At 34.9% G+C, this 18,265-nt stretch overlaps 2 protein-coding genes across 2 annotated transcripts; one reads left to right on the top strand and one right to left on the bottom strand.

The window, feature by feature from the left end:
• The first annotated feature begins 820 nt into the window (after positions 1 to 820).
• Positions 821 to 11,520, top strand: LOC119773590 (excitatory amino acid transporter 2-like). Its single transcript, XM_038270639.1, has 11 exons — positions 821 to 1,068; positions 3,708 to 3,847; positions 5,459 to 5,611; positions 6,508 to 6,758; positions 6,862 to 6,970; positions 7,261 to 7,387; positions 7,754 to 7,987; positions 8,781 to 8,975; positions 9,190 to 9,324; positions 9,690 to 9,900; positions 10,841 to 11,520. The coding sequence occupies exons 2-11, from the start codon at positions 3,718 to 3,720 to the stop codon at positions 10,910 to 10,912; spliced, it is 1,617 nt and encodes a 538-aa protein (XP_038126567.1). The 5' UTR covers positions 821 to 1,068; positions 3,708 to 3,717; the 3' UTR covers positions 10,913 to 11,520.
• A 1,647-nt stretch (positions 11,521 to 13,167) lies between these two features.
• LOC119773591 (mucin-2-like) lies at positions 13,168 to 16,364 on the bottom strand. The gene is made up of 4 exons (XM_038270640.1): positions 16,177 to 16,364; positions 14,238 to 14,970; positions 14,074 to 14,152; positions 13,168 to 13,980 (listed from the first exon to the last, which is right to left on the bottom strand). Exons 1-2 carry the CDS (start codon positions 16,238 to 16,240, stop codon positions 14,363 to 14,365), a joined length of 672 nt encoding a protein of 223 aa, XP_038126568.1. The 5' UTR covers positions 16,241 to 16,364; the 3' UTR covers positions 13,168 to 13,980; positions 14,074 to 14,152; positions 14,238 to 14,362.
• Positions 16,365 to 18,265: the final 1,901 nt, after the last annotated feature.

The raw sequence follows: 18,265 nt of genomic DNA, 5'->3' as shown, positions 1-18,265 counted from the left end.
AATGAGCTGGGTCCATTGAAATTATCCTGATTGGAGAGTTGAACAAGGAGTTTCTTGGCTTTAATTTCTACTTTCAGTCAGTTGTTACGTTGGTCCACAGTTTGAAAACCTTGAGAATCATCTAACCTAGCCTTAAACCTCATAGAATCAATGAAACAGAAAAGAGTTCATCCTAATGCAACTACTGATCCCTGGATCTATAGTGTAACCAATAATTATAACAATCATTATTGGCATGAAATAATTTCTAAAACATTTTCAGGATGTCTTAATTCAGTCGGTCTTTGAAATAATCTAGTGATATAGAATTCAGTTGGTATTTGGAAATACATTTTTAATTTTAAATTATTTGTCTGGAGTATTATCTTAGTGTTATAAAAGCAATGATTAATTGCATAGATTTGTATTTAAGTTTTGGACATTGCTCATGAAAAAAAACCCTGTGCATAATATACTCTCTTTACAAGATAAAATTATATGAAAAGCACATGATTAATGTGCTTCTGTTACTTGATAAATCTGTAAGAAAACCACCAATATTATGTTACAAATTTCTACATAAGGTAAACCTACTGCAACTGTTTGTTTCTGCTCAAAAGCTCAGAAAGTAGATTTCGGAGAAGCACTAATTTGTGGTTATTAATATGTGCTTTAGTTATTTTCTGAGTCAAAGTAGAAACACTGGAAAACCAAAGAAACTAAGCATATCTGGAATACAAACAGAGTGAAAAATGCCGCCAAGGATTTTCCCTCCTTTACTAATCTTGCTGGTTGACTCCACCCTTCTTGTCTGGGAGCCTTCAGTCACACCTCAACTTAACCACTTTGCTTCTCCATTACAGCTGAAAGAGCAGGCATCTTTGACTTTGATTGGAGATAAACAACTGATGTTAAAGAAGTGACCTACTAGGGGGTTATTGTTTTTTGGAATTTAAAGGACTAAACTCTTTTGACTCTTTTCTTTTACTCACGCATTGGCCATGAAATTTCAAAGAACTCAGCTGGTTGTTTTAATTGTGTGACATATCTGATCCAGAACATATTTTTGCCTGAGTAAATATACAGCTGGTAAGTATAATTATTTCTCATAATCACTGTACTCTGCACTATGCAATTAAAAGCTAAAGATGCAGATAAAGGTTTGTTAACTGTAATTCTGTCGTTGACTCTAATCGCAGTAAAACATATATATTATTCAGTATATATATGCAAAGGTTTGAGGATATATTTCTATGTTTTTCATGTAAATCTCAGGGCCTTTATTGGTAAATAAATAATGTTTGATGTCATTTCAATTTGGACAAATAGAGCATGTTCGTGATCCTAGAAGTACTTCATTCAAAAACGTTTTTGTGTTAAGAATCAGAGTTGCGGCACTCCAAAAACCATTCACTGAAGTGATAGTGAATAGCCTTATACTGACTAATTACTAATATTCTCTTTTTGTATTTTAATATGTGTAAAAACTTTGTTTTTTTTGTACAGTCAATGGTATCCATGCTGTATAGGTTTATGTTGTCTTTTCAGGATTCAGGCAGGTGATGTTAACACTTTGACTCTTTATAGAAAGACCCCCATCTCCGTTACATAAGTCAACCATTTGTGAGCTCGAAGAGCTAATTTTATCCTTACTAAATCGCTTAAGTCTCATTACTGCCAGAGCACCCTGTATCAGAAACCCTTGATTGACTTGGTAGTTGCCATGATATCCCCTTATGTATTCCCTTTACATTTTCTTCTTTTCTTTTTTTTTTGAAAGTGGCAGACTATATTCAAATTATTAATTTTGTTTTCATTTTCAATGAAGAAATTCTGCTTCATTCCAAAAAAAAAAAACATGTTCCATTTAAAGTTTTTTGGAGGAGTTTTGAATGTCTTGTTCTCTGCAAGAAAATGTTTTCATTGGCCTAAAACCCTGAGTTTTACTGTAGTTTTCGAAGTTTGTTTTGCGGATGCCATTAGGGTCAAGGTGGTTCAAGTGACTGCAGGGACTCATTGTTACATAACTGTGTACAGCCTTTAAATCTCCTGGAGTACTTCTGTGTTCTCCAGGAGATTTAAAGGCTGCTCAGGGAAGAGTTGATCTTAAGTCAAAGAGGCTTTAGACCATAACAAACCTGAGCTACGTATTGCTCTAAGGTCAAAGTGAGGATAGGAAGATAGAGAAGTGCATGCTAGGATGGAGGAGATTGCGGACTACTCCTAAAATCCGTAGTCTAATCTTCCGCATTTTGAGTAAACAATAGGATGCTTTAATATTTTAAGTCCTGAAAAAAGTCTTGGATTACAAGCTTGTGACACAGATCACAAACTTTTAAGGTCAATGCCTTCTTTAAAGAAAAATGTCATATATATTCAGTACATAGAATATTCCCAATTTACATTAACCATTATGTAGAGCCCATAAAACAAAAGCAAAAACAACATAATATGCAAGGGCATCTGCAGGTTCTTTTATTTTTTTTATTCCATTTTAAAACTCATTACTAATTATTTCTAACTAAGTCTTTTGGAGTTAAATTCAGTTATTCAATATAGCACAAATTTACAAGTCATCAAATTTCCAGGCACTTTACAAGACCGCTGTGACTCATATGCATTTATAAAAAAGACAATTAATCCAAAAAAATTAAGTTGAATTAATTTACCACATTCAATACAGCCTGATTTAAATTTTATACAGTTCTAAATAATGCTACACTCAAAATCAGTAAATAATTCACTTGCAGTGATTTGTCTTCCTAAAAAAGCATATGGTGACAGAGGAAAATAAAGACAAGAAGAAACTCAGCAAATCAGATTGAAGATGAGCAAGTATCAGCTAAGACTGACAGAGAAGCCAAGATATCTTGTTTACAAGGAATTTCTATGTAAAAGAAAAAGAAACAAGCTAAAGCAAAATTTGTATCTTAATCTCAGAAAGAAACACAGCTAGGGGGGAATCAATAAATCAATAGTACTACTGAATGAAAAAAGAACACAAACTTTAATGAAGACACTGCTCTTTTGCAAGGTTCATTTGGGAAGGAAACCCCTTTAAACATAAAAATACAGGCTCATTTTTTTTTCAAAAGGAGAAATCAATGTCATCACTTGATAGGAATAATAAACATTGATAAATAAACAACCGCAGCAACTAGTTGCCCTATTAAATAGCAGTCCCATTATTATCTTCCTTGACCTGAAAAAGAATGCTAAATAAGTGAATAGCATTACATTTGATTATCATATTGATATGATGCTTATTTAGAAGAGGACCTAGAGGTGAAAACTTGTTATGAGTTGATAGAGAAAAATAAAAGGTAGAGGAAAATGCTGAACAGCCACTAAGCAGGACTATGCAGCAAAAACTAATTTAATGCAGAAATGAATTCAGCACCAAAGATTTGAAAAGAAGAAAGAAAAGGAGAAAAGATTTTTTTAAATGTGTCGGCTAATGGCTTTCATCGAACATGAGACAAAAAAGGTGATAAAAAGGCAGTTAGAGATAAGGTCAAGGACACTAAAAACCAACACAGAATTATAAGAAGAACTAACAATCCAAATTCAGATAAAGGTACAAAAAATAAAAATAGAACAAAGAACAATGCATAAACAAACCAAAAACATAACACAAGATAAAATCAGTGGATATTTACTGAAACTGATTTACAGAATAAAAAAAGTTATCACTCCTGAATAGCAACTCTTGTATCTATATTTTTCAGTCCAGTCAAAATGCAGAAGCAAGTGGAGGTCAGGATGAGCGAGAGCCACATAGACCCAATCGTGGAGACTCCCGAGAATCCATGTAGTAATATCTGTGAAAAGATAATGAAGAACATGGTTCTCACTCTCACAATCCTCGGTAAGTCCATTGTCCCTTTATTTCCATCAGGCTACACACAATCCATTTGTCTTCAGTTCTCATATATCCTGTTCAGGGACTCACAAGGGCTGGAAGCATATTTCAAACAATAGACTGGTTTGACATGAAGTGGGTCACCAAAAAAAGGGTGACTGGAGCAAGTGAATGGTTTAAAAAGCTCCGGTGAAGATTGAGTGTTCCCACCAGGCTTTCAGGGTCTGCACAGCATTAGTCTGCTCCATCTTTCATCTATTTCATTCCCCTAAATCGCACAGAAATGATCACAAATGCAGTAAACATATTTCCTTGGTGTTCAGGTTTATTTGATTTACAAATATTTAGAAAGACCTGAACTCCCTGGTCAGGTAAGTCATTATTTCTTTTTGCTGCAATGTATACATTTGTTTGCAAAATGGGATTTTAGTACAGTTTTATTTCTAAAATTACAGATTAAAAGCATAACAGAAACATGTCTTACTTACCAGATGGTTCACAGAATGGGCTTGGTTTTGTCCAGTTAGTGTCAAACAGTAAAAGCCCAGTTTGACCAATAATAACCTAACAAAGGTTTATCAGAGCATAGGAAAAATTTCAACCGAAATACTGGATAAAGTCAAGGAATCAACTGGATATGATATGAGGAAAAGCTGCAGGCTGTTTGCCAGAGCCCCCTGGTAGTTTAGATTCTATTATTAGATGTTTACATTATCATGATTAATGATGTTATAAAATGCAATCCCTCTGAGAGTTAACCTTTGATCTGCCCTGCCAGCAATTACTTTTCGAACTATTTAAGAGGGAAACTCCTCCCATACTCCTTTGCTATCACTTCTAACCAAGCAATCTTTTTCAATACTTCTAAGGAAACCACCAACTTAATTTAATTTAAACTTGTTTAAACAATTCTTTATTCACTTCAGCATCTTTTAACATAGAACAATCCTAAAGAAATGGGTAAATGGGTCCATCAGCTTTCATGATGGAAAATAAAGTTATATCGACAATGGTAGAAAAGAGTAAATCTTTTCTACCATTGTTGATATCAGGTGATAGCCATGTATTTTCCATCTGACATTATATCTGCAATCAGTGGAGAGAACCTGGCTTCAGCATTTGTAGTAGCATCTGTCGTTATTTAAGCTCTAAGAGGAACTCGGAACATCAGAGAAAAATCCAGCTTCTCATTGCAATCACATCGGAGCTTAGATTTAGGACAATTCAACCTTTCCTATAGTGGACATTCTTGCAAAAGACAGCCTGTTTCAGAATCTTTTGGAGACTATTACAATAAAATACATAGATTACTGGCTATATTTTTCAAATGATTTTTTCTAATAATCCTTTTTTTTCTTTTAACCAATATATTCTTGCAGAGTAGGTGGGCAAAAAAGGAACTTGGATGAAGTAATTCATTTACTAACTAAATCGTCTACATCTTTACTCTTTGTTTATAACCAAGATACGTCATGCATAACTTATAGAAAGGTTGTTAAAATAAAAATCTAAATGTTGATAATATCAGATTGTTTACAGAAGAGTTTTATTTCATGCCTTAGAGTCACCAGATCTGTGTCTAATGTTGTTTTTTTTTCTTCTCTCTTACTTTGACAGGTGTGTTTCTTGGTTCTATTGCTGGAATGCTTCTGAGGCATATATCCCCCCTCCCTCCTGACATCATAATGATCATTGCCTTTCCCGGGGAGATCCTAATGAGGATGTTAAAAATGCTTATTTTGCCTCTTGTTGTTTCCAGTTTGGTTACAGGTGGGTGAGATTTAATATCTGTGGGGAATAAAATGTTCTGCTGAATTTGCAAACAAGTGTCCTGAAATTAGGTCACACTGTTAATTGCTGGTACCTGGGAGCTGCCTTGTAAAAGAGAGTTGGTGTCGATTTTAATGATTAATATTTTTGTTTGTTGTCAAACTAAAAGATTCTTCTGAAGATTATTTCCTTCTTTGTTAGGGGACTTATTAGGCACAGTGTGACTATTTCTCAGGCGGGGTTGATTCTTCAAGTAGCTACTTTTCTTCAAAACATTTCCCTCAATAAAAAAAAAATGAAATAAACAGAAGATGAAAATGATTAAACTAACTGATGATTAAAGTAGTTGACATACTGAGTTGGCAACTGTCCCTTTGCGTTGGTAGTTAAAGTGTGAGCACAGAAACCAGTCTTTTTAATCTGCACAAAATAGGATTTTTTATTTAATGAAAAACTTATTTTTTAAGACGAAATATTACAAACAAAAAAGTATTTGAAGTTGCTATAAAAGTAACAACTAAATAATATGACATTCTTTAGAGTCATTTAATGTCTTTAATAAATGTTTACATTATGGTTTCTCTCTTGTTTATTTTTTTGTTGTTTTATCTGTTTTTATTGAACAACTGCACTTCCCCTTCTTTTATGTATCTTCTATACAATCTATGTTTATTCTTTACACTTTGGTTCTGTTTGGTTTTCAAACTATCTTTTGAACAAGGCTGGACTGAAATATTTGTAAAGGTTGTCACTTAAGAAGTCAGTATAAATATGTCTCAAACATCTGACCATGTTTCAGAGCTTACAGATTAAGTGAAAATATCAAATTGTGTTTTTGTCATTTTTCCTAGATCTATATTTTGAACTCCTTTCTTTTTTTTCTTTTTTCCAAACAGGACTTGCGGGTTTGGATGCCAAATCCAGTGGTCGCTTAGGCACGAGGGCCATGGTTTACTACATGTCCACCACAATAATTGCAGCAGTCTTAGGAGTAATCTTGGTGTTGCTCATCCATCCAGGGAATCCCAAATTGAGAGCTAACCTTGGACAGGGAAAGAAGAATGATGAAGTATCCAGCATGGATGCTTTCTTCGATCTCATTCGAAATCTTTTCCCAGAAAATCTGGTACAGGCCTGTTTCCAGCAGGTAGGAGTCACACAGAGAATTGTCTCTCAGCATATAACTTGATGTGTCAGCTGCTCCCACTCATTTCTTTTTTTACCTGGTGTCAAATTTCTTTCTTTTCCAGATCCAGACAGTAACCACCAAAGTACCGGTGCCAACCAACAGGACCAGAGCACCTCCACAGTTCACAGTTAAGAGGTCGCTTCAGTTCAAGAGTGGGATGAATGTCCTAGGTAGGTGCAAATATAAAAAAAAAAGCCAAACTTATTTATAAAAAAGGTTATCAGTTTGATTTAAGAGAAATAAAAGTTTTTTTTTGTCATATGTAGCATTTCTGCTTGTAAGTTTATAGCATTTAAGTTTATAACATTTAATTCTGAAAATTTCTGGATGACCTGAAGGTTTAGTTTAAGCTAAATAGATTAGATTCCTTTCCCTTTTTCAGTTGTTTAAACTTTTTGTAAAACAAACAAACAAAAAAAAAAACCCAAACAGATTTAAATTCAATATATTCTCTGTGCAGGGCTGATTGGATTCTTTGTAGCATTTGGAGTCATCATGGGGAAAATGGGAGAGAAGGCCAAGCTGATGTTGGAGTTTTTCAATGTTCTAAATGAAATTGTTATGAGGCTTGTGGGCGCAATTATGTGGTGAGTGCAGATTTTCCTCATTATTTTGTTCAGAGCATTTATTGTGAAATGTTTAATAATTCCGTATAAATTCAAAAAATATCCACTGGACTTGGTTTTCAAGATTTGAAGACGTTTCGCCACCTCTCCAGGAAGCTTTCTCAATTCAAATGTCTGGATCCGCAGTGAGTTTGAGTCTATACAAACTCACTGCGGATCCAGACATTTGAATTGAGAAAGCTTCCTGGAGAGGTGGCGAAACGTCTTCAAATCTTGAAAACCAAGTCCAGTGGATATTTTTTGAATTTTTACGGAATGACTATGACCTGGATGACTGAGAACCTTCATCAGCAATGTTTAACAATGTTACACTACATCCCTTTTCAGGTATTCTCCTCTTGGTATCGGCTGCCTTATCTGTGGAAAGATAATCTCTATTGCTGACTTGGAGGTGGTAGCCAGGCAGCTTGGGATGTACATGGTTACTGTGATAGTGGGCCTTATCATCCATGGAGGCATTTTCCTGCCGTTAATATATTTTGTGACAGTAAAACAAAATCCCTTCACTTTCTTCATGGGAATATTTCAAGCCTGGGTCACTGCGCTTGGAACAGCATCCAGGTAAAATAATTCTCCCTTTTTTGCTATGCGTTTTGCAGTATGGCACTGTCCATTAAAGGGAGTCAGCATCTGTTGGAAAATCATTATAAGAGATCTTTATTTAAAGCAGAATACAACAAATAATTAAATTTGCAGCATTTTTTGCTTAATGATGTATCAATGTAGGATTATTATGTATGTCTCATGCAGAGTAAATGTTTCTTGTGTTTTCATCAGAAATATTTTGGCTAGACTTTTGTTTCTGAATTTGTATTTTAATATGATTTTTTTACTCTTAATAAAGGCGTTAATTAATACTGTTAAAAAACTAGCTAGCTACTGTGCAAGATTATTATTTTACTTTTATCAATTTTCAAAATAAAGGTCTAAAGGTTTAAAAAAAATCCTCTATCATACATCAGAGAATATATATTTGATCAATTTATTTACTAACTAAAATATATGGTTTAAATTCCAGTCTCAGATTAGGTTATTTTGGATTTATTTATCTTTTTTATTTTTATTTTTTTTAACTTTCTTAGAAATATGATAATCCTAAAAAAACAACAGAATAAAAACATGTACAGTAAAATAAGTCTGTAAAGAGCCATCATTAATATAAATCAGCAGCATAATACCTGTCATGCCATATGTCACTAAAACAAACATCTCATCTGTTTGATACAATTCTATGAAATTCACAAGAAGATTACGTAGTTGGTGATAAATTACGTAATGAATCAATGTGGGTTGTACAACCTAAATATATCCATCTCACCATAAAGGTTATCTTTGATGTGTTTTGATTCACCAGCGCCGGTACGTTGCCCGTCACATTCCGATGCTTAGAGGAAAACCTGGGCATCGACAAGAGAGTCACACGCTTTGTCCTCCCTGTGGGGGCCACTATTAACATGGATGGTACAGCACTCTATGAGGCAGTGGCAGCCATCTTCATCGCTCAGATGAATGGCATTGAGCTGGACTGGGGCCAAATAGTCACTGTGAGGTAAGATAAGTCCCACTATTTCATGATATTATGTTGGCAAGTTTGTTTGTCTCTTATTAAATGTTACCAATTCTCAAATATTTCACATGATAATTTAACCCATTATTAAAAGTTTTCATCAACATCGATTTATTCATTTACCTTTTTTTTGTTGTTTAATTATTTCCAAGTGCATATAGAATCATGATGAGAGTTCAATTTGTCTCCTGTTTAGCATGACCGCCACCTTGGCCAGTGTTGGAGCTGCCAGTATTCCCAGTGCAGGACTTGTGACCATGCTTCTCATTCTGACAGCAGTAGGACTCCCCACTCAGGACATAAGCCTTCTAGTTGCAGTTGATTGGCTGCTGTGAGTTCTAAATCTACACTGTTTTCATTATTCAAAGCATAAAAATGTTCCACATATTCTAACAGAATATAAAGGCTAAGCATTTTATATATTAGCATATTATTTTCATTTTAAATAATATTTTGTAAATATCATGACAAGAGAGTTAAAACACTGGAATCAACTTATTAAAAAGGTCAAAATATATCCATATGAATTGTTAACAAGCAGCTGATAAAAGTTTGGAAGTGATTTGAACCAGATCTGCCTTGTGCAAAAGCACTGATGTTTATAGTTAAGACATTTTATCCTGATCTGATATAGAAGGGTTTTAGTTATCTTTACTAATAAAACGTTTTTCCTTTCTGTGTTTTACCTTAATGCAGTGATCGTTTTCGAACCTCCGTTAATGTAGTTGGGGACTCCTACGGCGCTGGAATTGTTTACCACCTTTCCAAAGATGAACTTGATATGTATGATGCCCAACAGACCCGAATGGATGACTTGGAGATGGCAAAGACACAGTCGTTCTTCGAAAACAACACCAACCAGAATGTGTATGCTCACCACAACTCAATCCTGATAGACAACGGCAAGGTACATTTCACATTAACGGACATAGAAACATGTATGTAGAGAAGAGTCGCTGCTCTGTGTTTGTCCTATTTGTGTCTTTGTGTCTCTTTTTCTTTTTTACAATGACTCCTGCACGTGTCTTTGTTGTTCATAGCCATTGTCATATTTTCATTCATGAAAATATATTCATAAGTGGTGAAACACATAAATAAATATGTCTATATTTATTTGCTCACCTACAAATGATAAGAAGAAGCAGTTTTTGTGATACAAGAGTTCAAAAGGAGAAAACTTTGTACTTTGTGGGGTTTTATTCATCAAGAAATCACATAAAATCTGAAGGAAATTATTTTTAAGCTGTATTAACAGTACGCTTTCTTGTGGCTGATTACATTGAACTTTTGTTTACTTTTGTTTTGTTGAGAATGAATTTTTTACATGCTTTTGTCAAATTGGACATGTATTTATGGTGACCCCAACCAAATTACGCTTATCAATCCATAGCCATCTTTTTAAGATCTTATACGGCCAGAGGTGTTCATAAAGACTGCTGATTCACCATATTTCATTGCAAGTGATGCATTATATACATAGATGCCTCTCCAAACTTGTCCCTGTTGTTTTGTTTGTTTACAAACAGTGATTTTGTTGATCTCTCACTGCCTCTGTTTTAATTATCATTATTGTAATTTGGTTGGGGAGAGAATCCATAAAATACATGACCAACTATGGAGAACTCTACTTGTATTCTCTTTAGGAACTTCTCATTCCATTGATGCTTGATATGGCATATCTTTAGGGGTATGTTTATAAACCCAGGGGATTTATAAACTAAAGTCTGTCAAAATGGCAAAGGCTTGAATGTAATGAAGAAATGGCTTCTCTCCCCAAAACCACACATTATTTGTTTATAAAGGTGCCTTGGACCAAATAGTTAGCTTTTCTTGATAACTGCTTACAGGTCAAAAACGGCAGAAACGGCAACACTCCAGAGTTCTCTATTGTTGAGGAGGATCCCTGGAATTTCAAGTAATGCAGATTCAGCAATTTAGCCTGAGTTTGACCAGCTTTTATCTTTTGAGGTCACAAAGTTAATAAGAAAAAAAGAAAAGAAAAAAAACTTTTGTGCAAGGACACAAAGAGTGAGTGTACTGAGACTACACACACGGAAACTCTACTGCAAGAGCAAACTGTTGGCAAGTCGTGGAAATCTCTTGCTCTTCTGGGTAACTGCTAGAGGACGCTGTGCTTTAGCACCTTAAACTTTGTCATGCTTCCAGAAGTTATGCATACACATAAACTGGACTGAAATTGTGTGCTTGAAGCGATTCATCAAAGAGCTGGCTGACGTCTGTCAGGATCTTACTGAGGGTTGCTACATAATTCCTGTACTGTCGAGATTAAGCCTAATGTTTTATTTTGGAACAACTGATTCTATAATGTTGTGTTTAAGGACTTGTCCCGTGACTTAACGTATAAACACACATAAAAATTGGAAATACTGACATAAGATTCAAAATTAAATAAGACAAATGCTGCAGAAATCCATGCTTCAGTAATTGTTTACCTTTCCAGACATTTACAATGCATTGCTGTATTGTACCAAATAACTAAACGTGTTGTTTTGTCTATTAGGATGTTTAAAAAGGACATCAAGTTAATGTAACCTGACTTCAACTGGCATTAATCTTAAAGTACAGTACAGTTAAGGATTGTATTACCTCTAACTGTTTGATTTATGGGATTATACCTTCACGCACGTGGTAAAGCCTAAGAAGTTAAGCTTAATACTTAAGACAGGGAGGGAATCTAAAAGTGGCAACAAACTGTACAGAACAGGGTGTGTTGTTGAGAGTAAATCTGTTCAAATCTTTTACTGCACTACTTTATTTATTTCTTTATTTCTACTTTAAGTATCTGTTGTTACATGTGAACCAAGGAGTGACTGTTTGCCTGTGTACTGGAAATGAGGTTAATCATGGTGCATTTTTGGGCAGAAAAGATGGTTAAAAAAACAAAAGCAATTGGTTCTCTTATTCTTTTATTAGTTTTTTTCTCTTAAAATCTAAGTAGACTTTATTGTTTTGTGTTTTATTACAAATTGTCCTTTTTTTCTGTGCTATATGTCAACCTTGCCTTGAATATGTTATATTCAGAGTGTGATCACTTTGATTAAAAATAAAGTTACTAACCTACTTGGTGTACCAAAGCTCACCAGATATGTTTGTAGAGAAAATAAAGCATTTGGGGATGGCTGGGCCTTCTCATAAGATTATATTATATTTTCTGGTTTTTCACATCAGATTTGCATATAAATAACAAGCTTGTAATTTGATCTAGACTTAATTAACCATGGTCACATCTGTGCAGTAAGTGCACTCTAAAATCTGCCTCCAGCACTTGTGTAAATCCAGCACTGTAACAACAAGGTCACTGTATGTTGTTTTGAACATGCTTTTGAGTATCACAGGGTATAAATTCTAATTGATCCTTGCAAACAAACATATTTTTTTATACAAGCAGCAGCTTGAATATCCATGTTTAAAGTGCCTGTTTGCACTTTTTGTATATATTCACTTTCAGAGCCATTTTACAATTCAACTGTATAGATTTGACAATTGTTGTCAAAAGTATTTTTGCTATTATAAATGTTTCTATGAGGATGATACTAATAACAAACTGTGTTAAACAATGTTAGGCAAAAGCAATTTCTGTACTTATCTGTTGGCCCAGTAGGCATTTTGATCAGCTGTTTGTGAAAAAATTAAAGTGATGATTTTTAATTTAAAGAAAAAGAAAGATTATTTTATATCTGACCCAATACAGATGTACTTAAGGGGTTTGAGTCTGTGAAGGTGTGTGGGGATTGTCATGATGGTAGCTGCATTATGGCTAAATGGTAAAAACAATAATTAAGTACTTCTCTTCCTATTATTTAACTGACTTGAAATATAAGCTGTTTGCATTATAAGATAAATTTTTGTTTTTTTTATCTGTGAGGCAAAATTAAAGATTCTGTTTTTAAATGGTTTTATGATTTAAAAATATACTCAATTGGTCTATTTTTGTGATTTACTTTAAATTTTCGTATTTCATACATTTTGTTTATGTATTCCCTTTTACTCAATGCACATATTGAAGAAGATATGACTTTTTTCCAAATGTTTTACTGTGGCTGACTTCATACAAATAGAACTAAATGAGCTTATACTGAACGATTTGTTCAGAAAGTGGTGTGAGTAAATGTTTTAATACTCATTGTAAATATTAAATAAAAACAAAAATAAATTCTGATGAGTTACTGTTGTGTTTATTTCCTGTTCAATGTGGGATGCAATGAATATGAGGCAAGTGCATTTCACAACCTTTGAAGGGCTGTGTGGGAGAAAAGAAGAGCAGTGGAGTTAGCAGGCTGAGCACTGTTCAGTGTTACCAGCTTGCATAATGAAAACTAGAGAGCAGTAGAGCAGCTTCATATAACTTAGAACTCACAATACATTCTTCAATAAGATTACTACAAAGACAAGACACTGACGTAACAAAAAAACAAATAGGCATTTAAAAAAAGAATTGCAAGAAAATTACAATAAAAAAATCTTATAATATACATAAAAACATTTCTCATTGAAATGAAATAAAAGACAATTGTGCACCAAACCTTAACAGCTGTTTATCTTACAATTAATAAACAAGTTGATTATGGCAATAAATATATCAGCCATTTTTTGCATTTCAAGTACAGTTCTTATTAAAGCTGTTGAAAGGCATCATTAAAAAGAAAAATTATGGAGCACAGCTTTGTCTATCAAACAAAGCCCATAATTGTGACAATCCACAAAAATAATTCTGCTCAACAGTTCAGTTTTTTTCTTTGATCAAATGCTGGTTCTTTGACAAAACGTTCTTGTGATTTAAAGATAAGTCTCCAGAAGGCCAGTCTCTCAACCTCAATGTGATTGATGATCAGAAAGATCGTCCAGTGGAATAACCGTGTATTCAGTTTCCTTTCCATCCTCTTTGGGTAGGAATGTCTGCATCTCCTGCTCCCTCTTCTGGTTCGAGGCATTAGTTTCGTTCACGGATATCTGCTTTGCATTCCATCTTAAGAAAGAAAAGATGAAAATATCATTAGTTCAGCACTCTTAGAGTATATTGGTAAAGATGGTAGTTGATCTTCTCATAATTAGGTCTTACTTGTCTCTGGTAGCAATAGCAGCGCAAAGTGTTACAAGAGCTGCTAGCCCAACAAGAAATCCAACGATAATGATCCAATCTGTACACATGGGAAAACGGGTTACTCAAAAAACATTTTCCTTGAATCATAAATAGGTTATATTGTAAATTATGTTTAAACTCACCAGGTGTGCTGTGTCCTTTTGACATTTCTGGTTTATTTTGGGGCCCTAAGTTGAAAGAGACAGGACATGTGAGAATAAGGCACTGACATAAAAAACTGTTCTATAATATATTACGTTAAACTGTTTCATAATTGAGTTTCATAAAACTTACCATTAAAAGGCTGCACTTGTGTTGAAACCCCATTTTCCTTTGAAATGATCTCATGATGATGAACTGGTGGCAACCTCCTGTTTTGAGGCATTTTCTGCTCTGTGGTGGTAGGAATCGGTTTGGTTGAAGCTGCCAGAGTTGTTGTTGTAGTACTTGAACTGGGATCAAAGAAGTTACCACTCCCTTCTCCTGAGTCTGTGGATGATGAAATGCAGTTATCTGTGACACCACTTCCCTCTTCATTGGTATGTGGAGATGCAGGAATAGTTGTAGGTTCAGGTGTTTGGATTATTGGCAAAGTAGGTGTCACTAAGAAACCACTGCCCTCGCTTGAGTCAGAGATTGGCTGAGAGGACGTTTGGATGGTTGTGGGTGCTTCCGGGTATTCGGTCTTAGAAGCAAGATGGTTTTCTAAGAGGCCGCTGCCTTCAGTAAAGACTTCAGAAGGTTCCTGAATGGTTGTGTTTATTTTCGGCGGCTCAGTTGTGGCCGATGTGCCAAAAATGTGGTCAACAAGGAAGCCGTCTGTAATGACCTCTTCAAGAACGTCCTCCTCTGGCCTGACAGGCATCTGGGTCATAGCTGTAACATAGAAAGAAAAAAAACACATAAGAACTTATTATATTTACCAACTAGTCCTGGCATGAGTGGAAAGGAAATTTACTCAGTCCCTTTTATCTATTTCAACAGAACCTAAGAAAGCTTGTTTGGCCACAAATGTCTTGTATTAGCTTGCTTTGCACTCTGCTTTGACATGAGGTGTGGTGGGAACACCAATCATTAACCTGTATGACTAATCTTTAGGTAACAAAAGAGAGCACCTCTACCACAAAGCATCTCTCTCTAGATTTGACACACCTACTTTTTCAGAACAATGATGACAAATTAATTTGCTTCCCTTTTACTAGGGAAGAAGGGTTTGTTGAAGAGGAAGCAACAGGAAAAAAGTTATCGAGTCGGTTTGCCTGTAAGCGTTCAAATACTTTTTCAAACAAATGTAAATCGTCATATTTTATTTGTTTTATCAATGCATTTATTTGTTAATTCATTCATTTTATTAAAGGATACAATGTTTAAAAGTTTAAAGTTAAAGCTTGTCCTTTATACTAATGTTGCACCGCAGCATCTATACATCTGAACATTTTTGTATTGTTTTTTTAGCTTACAAAAGTGTGTTAATATTTTAGTTTCTACATTCATTATTTATAACAGACAAATACTTATACTGTCAGACAGAAAAAAAATCAAGGAGAGGGTCCTAAACATTAAATCACACATCTTCATTTAGCTTTTTTTGCTCAGTCATTTCAGGATCATGTGTTTACCCCCTTGTGAACCTGTTGCCCAAACTGGTGTAGCAGCTATTTGCTGATCTTTGGTTTCACAGTAATCAAGATCAACACATAAATGCACCCTTTTGGATTAGCTCAAAAGTTTTTTTTTTTTTTTTACAAAGACCTTTGTGTGTACTCAGGGGGTGGCATTGAGATTTGAGCAGCAGCTGTGAAACACAACTCAATAGGAGTTAGACCTTAAATTCCCCGATAGAATGAGTATGTGCTGATTCACAGGGTGAAATAGAATGTAATCATTACAAAAAAAATCTAACGGTGGTTTGTCATACTAAAGAATGTTTGGAATATTGTGATGATTTATTTCAAAGGTTTGTTTTTCACATCTGTATGGATATTGATTAAGCTCATTACAACCATATTATCTGACTGACTGTATACTATGTATATATTGTTGATTAATAGTTAAGAAATATAAAAAATAAAGATCTCTTACAGTCAACAGGAGAGGCGTTGATCACAGCAAGTCCAAGAAAAACCAAAAGCAGAAGAATCCTCATCTTCAAAATAGTAGTGACGTCAAGAGCTGAATTCAGTTATAAGCTAAGCTGAACTCTGTGAGACAGTGAAGTGTGAATCTGAAGCAGATGAATCATGCATCTGCTTTTATACTTAACGCCAGGTAGGTGTCACTTCAGAACACTGGTTGGTAATACACAAATACTCAGGGAGGTAGACACACCTGTTCATTTAAGCCCCTCCTCCTCTCATTTTCTCATGATCCTTTCTCCTCAGGCAGAGCATGACAAAATGCAAATGATATGCATGAAAAAACATTCCTTTCGCTTGGCAGTTTCCCTTTAGTTATACAACATTAGATAATATGGCAAAGTTAAATAATATGCTAAGGCAAAATATGGCTCAAGGCCTGGTCATGTTTTTTATATTATCTAAAAAATTTAGTTCATGTCGAAAAAGTCAGCTGATGTCTTTTTAATCCCTAAGTACACTTGTTTCATTAATCATGGTTTCTATCGTAATAATAAATTTGTGTTTTAGACCCAAACAGACAGTGAAACCCAGTGAAACAATACCCTGACTGACTTTAAACAAAAGTGTCACAAATAAAATGCAGAAATTACATGACTGACAAAAAGGAACAAGAACAAAACATCAAATACAAAGGCTGTTGTGTTGATCACATGTTTTCTACTTCCAAATACATTTAAAGTTATAATGTGTAAGGGGAGATTCCCACAATAAACCATTCATTTGGAGGTTTCTTCTTTTGATCTCTTTTCTCAAATTTGATTTCTTATGTGACAAAAAAAACTAAACTGTTACATAACTGTGGGAAAAAAATGATTTAGTCTAACAAGAAAAACTGTTTCCGTTTAAATAAGAATACATGTTGCCTTGGTTTTCACCATAGAAACTGTGTCAAAGTTTTGGCTGCATGTTACGTTTGACATGAGATAAAAATATTTGCATTTTAAATGATCTGATGAGTGTTTGTAGGTATTCTATGTTATTTAGCATTTTAATGAGATTATGGGAAACTCACTGAAACTAAACTTCAAACTGTGTGAAACCGCTTTAACAAAAGTGCTTGATGACTGGAAAATCTACTGGAAGTTGATCAAGTTTTGAGCACATCATAAATTGCATTCCATTTTGGAAGCACCTCAAAGAACACACCCTTTTCATGACTATTAAGTATCATCCAATGTTACTTCCTTCCCATGTCCCACAAGACAACTGAACCTTAAAGGAATAGTACACCCAAAACATGATTAGCCTTCATTTTCTACTCACCCCCATGCTGAACAACACTCTGGAGTACTTTTTTGATATCTCAAATGCATCTGGAGATCTGGGAGGCTTCTTGCTGTCTGCTGACATTCAAATAATGGAGGTGCCCAGCGCCCGAGGCAGAAGGGTCCATAAAAGTCCACAAAAAACGTTTCAATATTCCTCCATACTGCTCGTCCAATGTATTCCAAGTGTCCTGAGTGGGTAGCATCCAGAATTTACTCGAAACGAAGTCATTTAGAATGTTTTTAGAGCATAAACAGTAGTGTATAGGATTTCCTGAAAGCGCGTTCACGATGCTACGGAAACCGCGGCAGACCAACCCAGACGAAAGTGCGCATTCAGCTCAGCAAAGAACTCATGCTCTTCCTCAACACTGAAGTCCTCAGACATTTTTCTTTCCTTGTTTCTTTCTTTGCACAGGTAAACAGCACATTTCTTCTTCTACGCTTGCATTATTGGCAGAGTAGAACTCTGAATGCGCACTTTCATCTGGTTTGGTCTGCCGGCTTCCGTAGAGTCGTGAACGCGCAGGTGCGCGCTTTCAGGAAATCCTATACACTTATGTTTATGCTCTAAAAACATTCTAAATGACTTCGTTTCAAGTAAATTCTGGATGCTACCCACTCAGGACACTTGGAATACATTGGACGAGCAGTATGGAAGAATTTTGACACGTTTTTTGTGGACTTTTATGGACCTTTCTGTCTCGGGCACCATAGACCTCCATTATTTGAATGTCAGCAGACAGCAAGAAGCCTCCCAGATCTCCA

The sequence above is a fragment of the Cyprinodon tularosa genome, unplaced genomic scaffold (assembly GCF_016077235.1).
Source record: "Cyprinodon tularosa strain WSP-4 unplaced genomic scaffold, ASM1607723v1 ctg77, whole genome shotgun sequence".
NCBI classification, from domain to species: domain Eukaryota; kingdom Metazoa; phylum Chordata; class Actinopteri; order Cyprinodontiformes; family Cyprinodontidae; genus Cyprinodon; species Cyprinodon tularosa.
The sequence above is the reverse complement of the archived record's forward strand: the minus strand, read 5'-3'. Positions and strand labels throughout refer to the sequence as shown.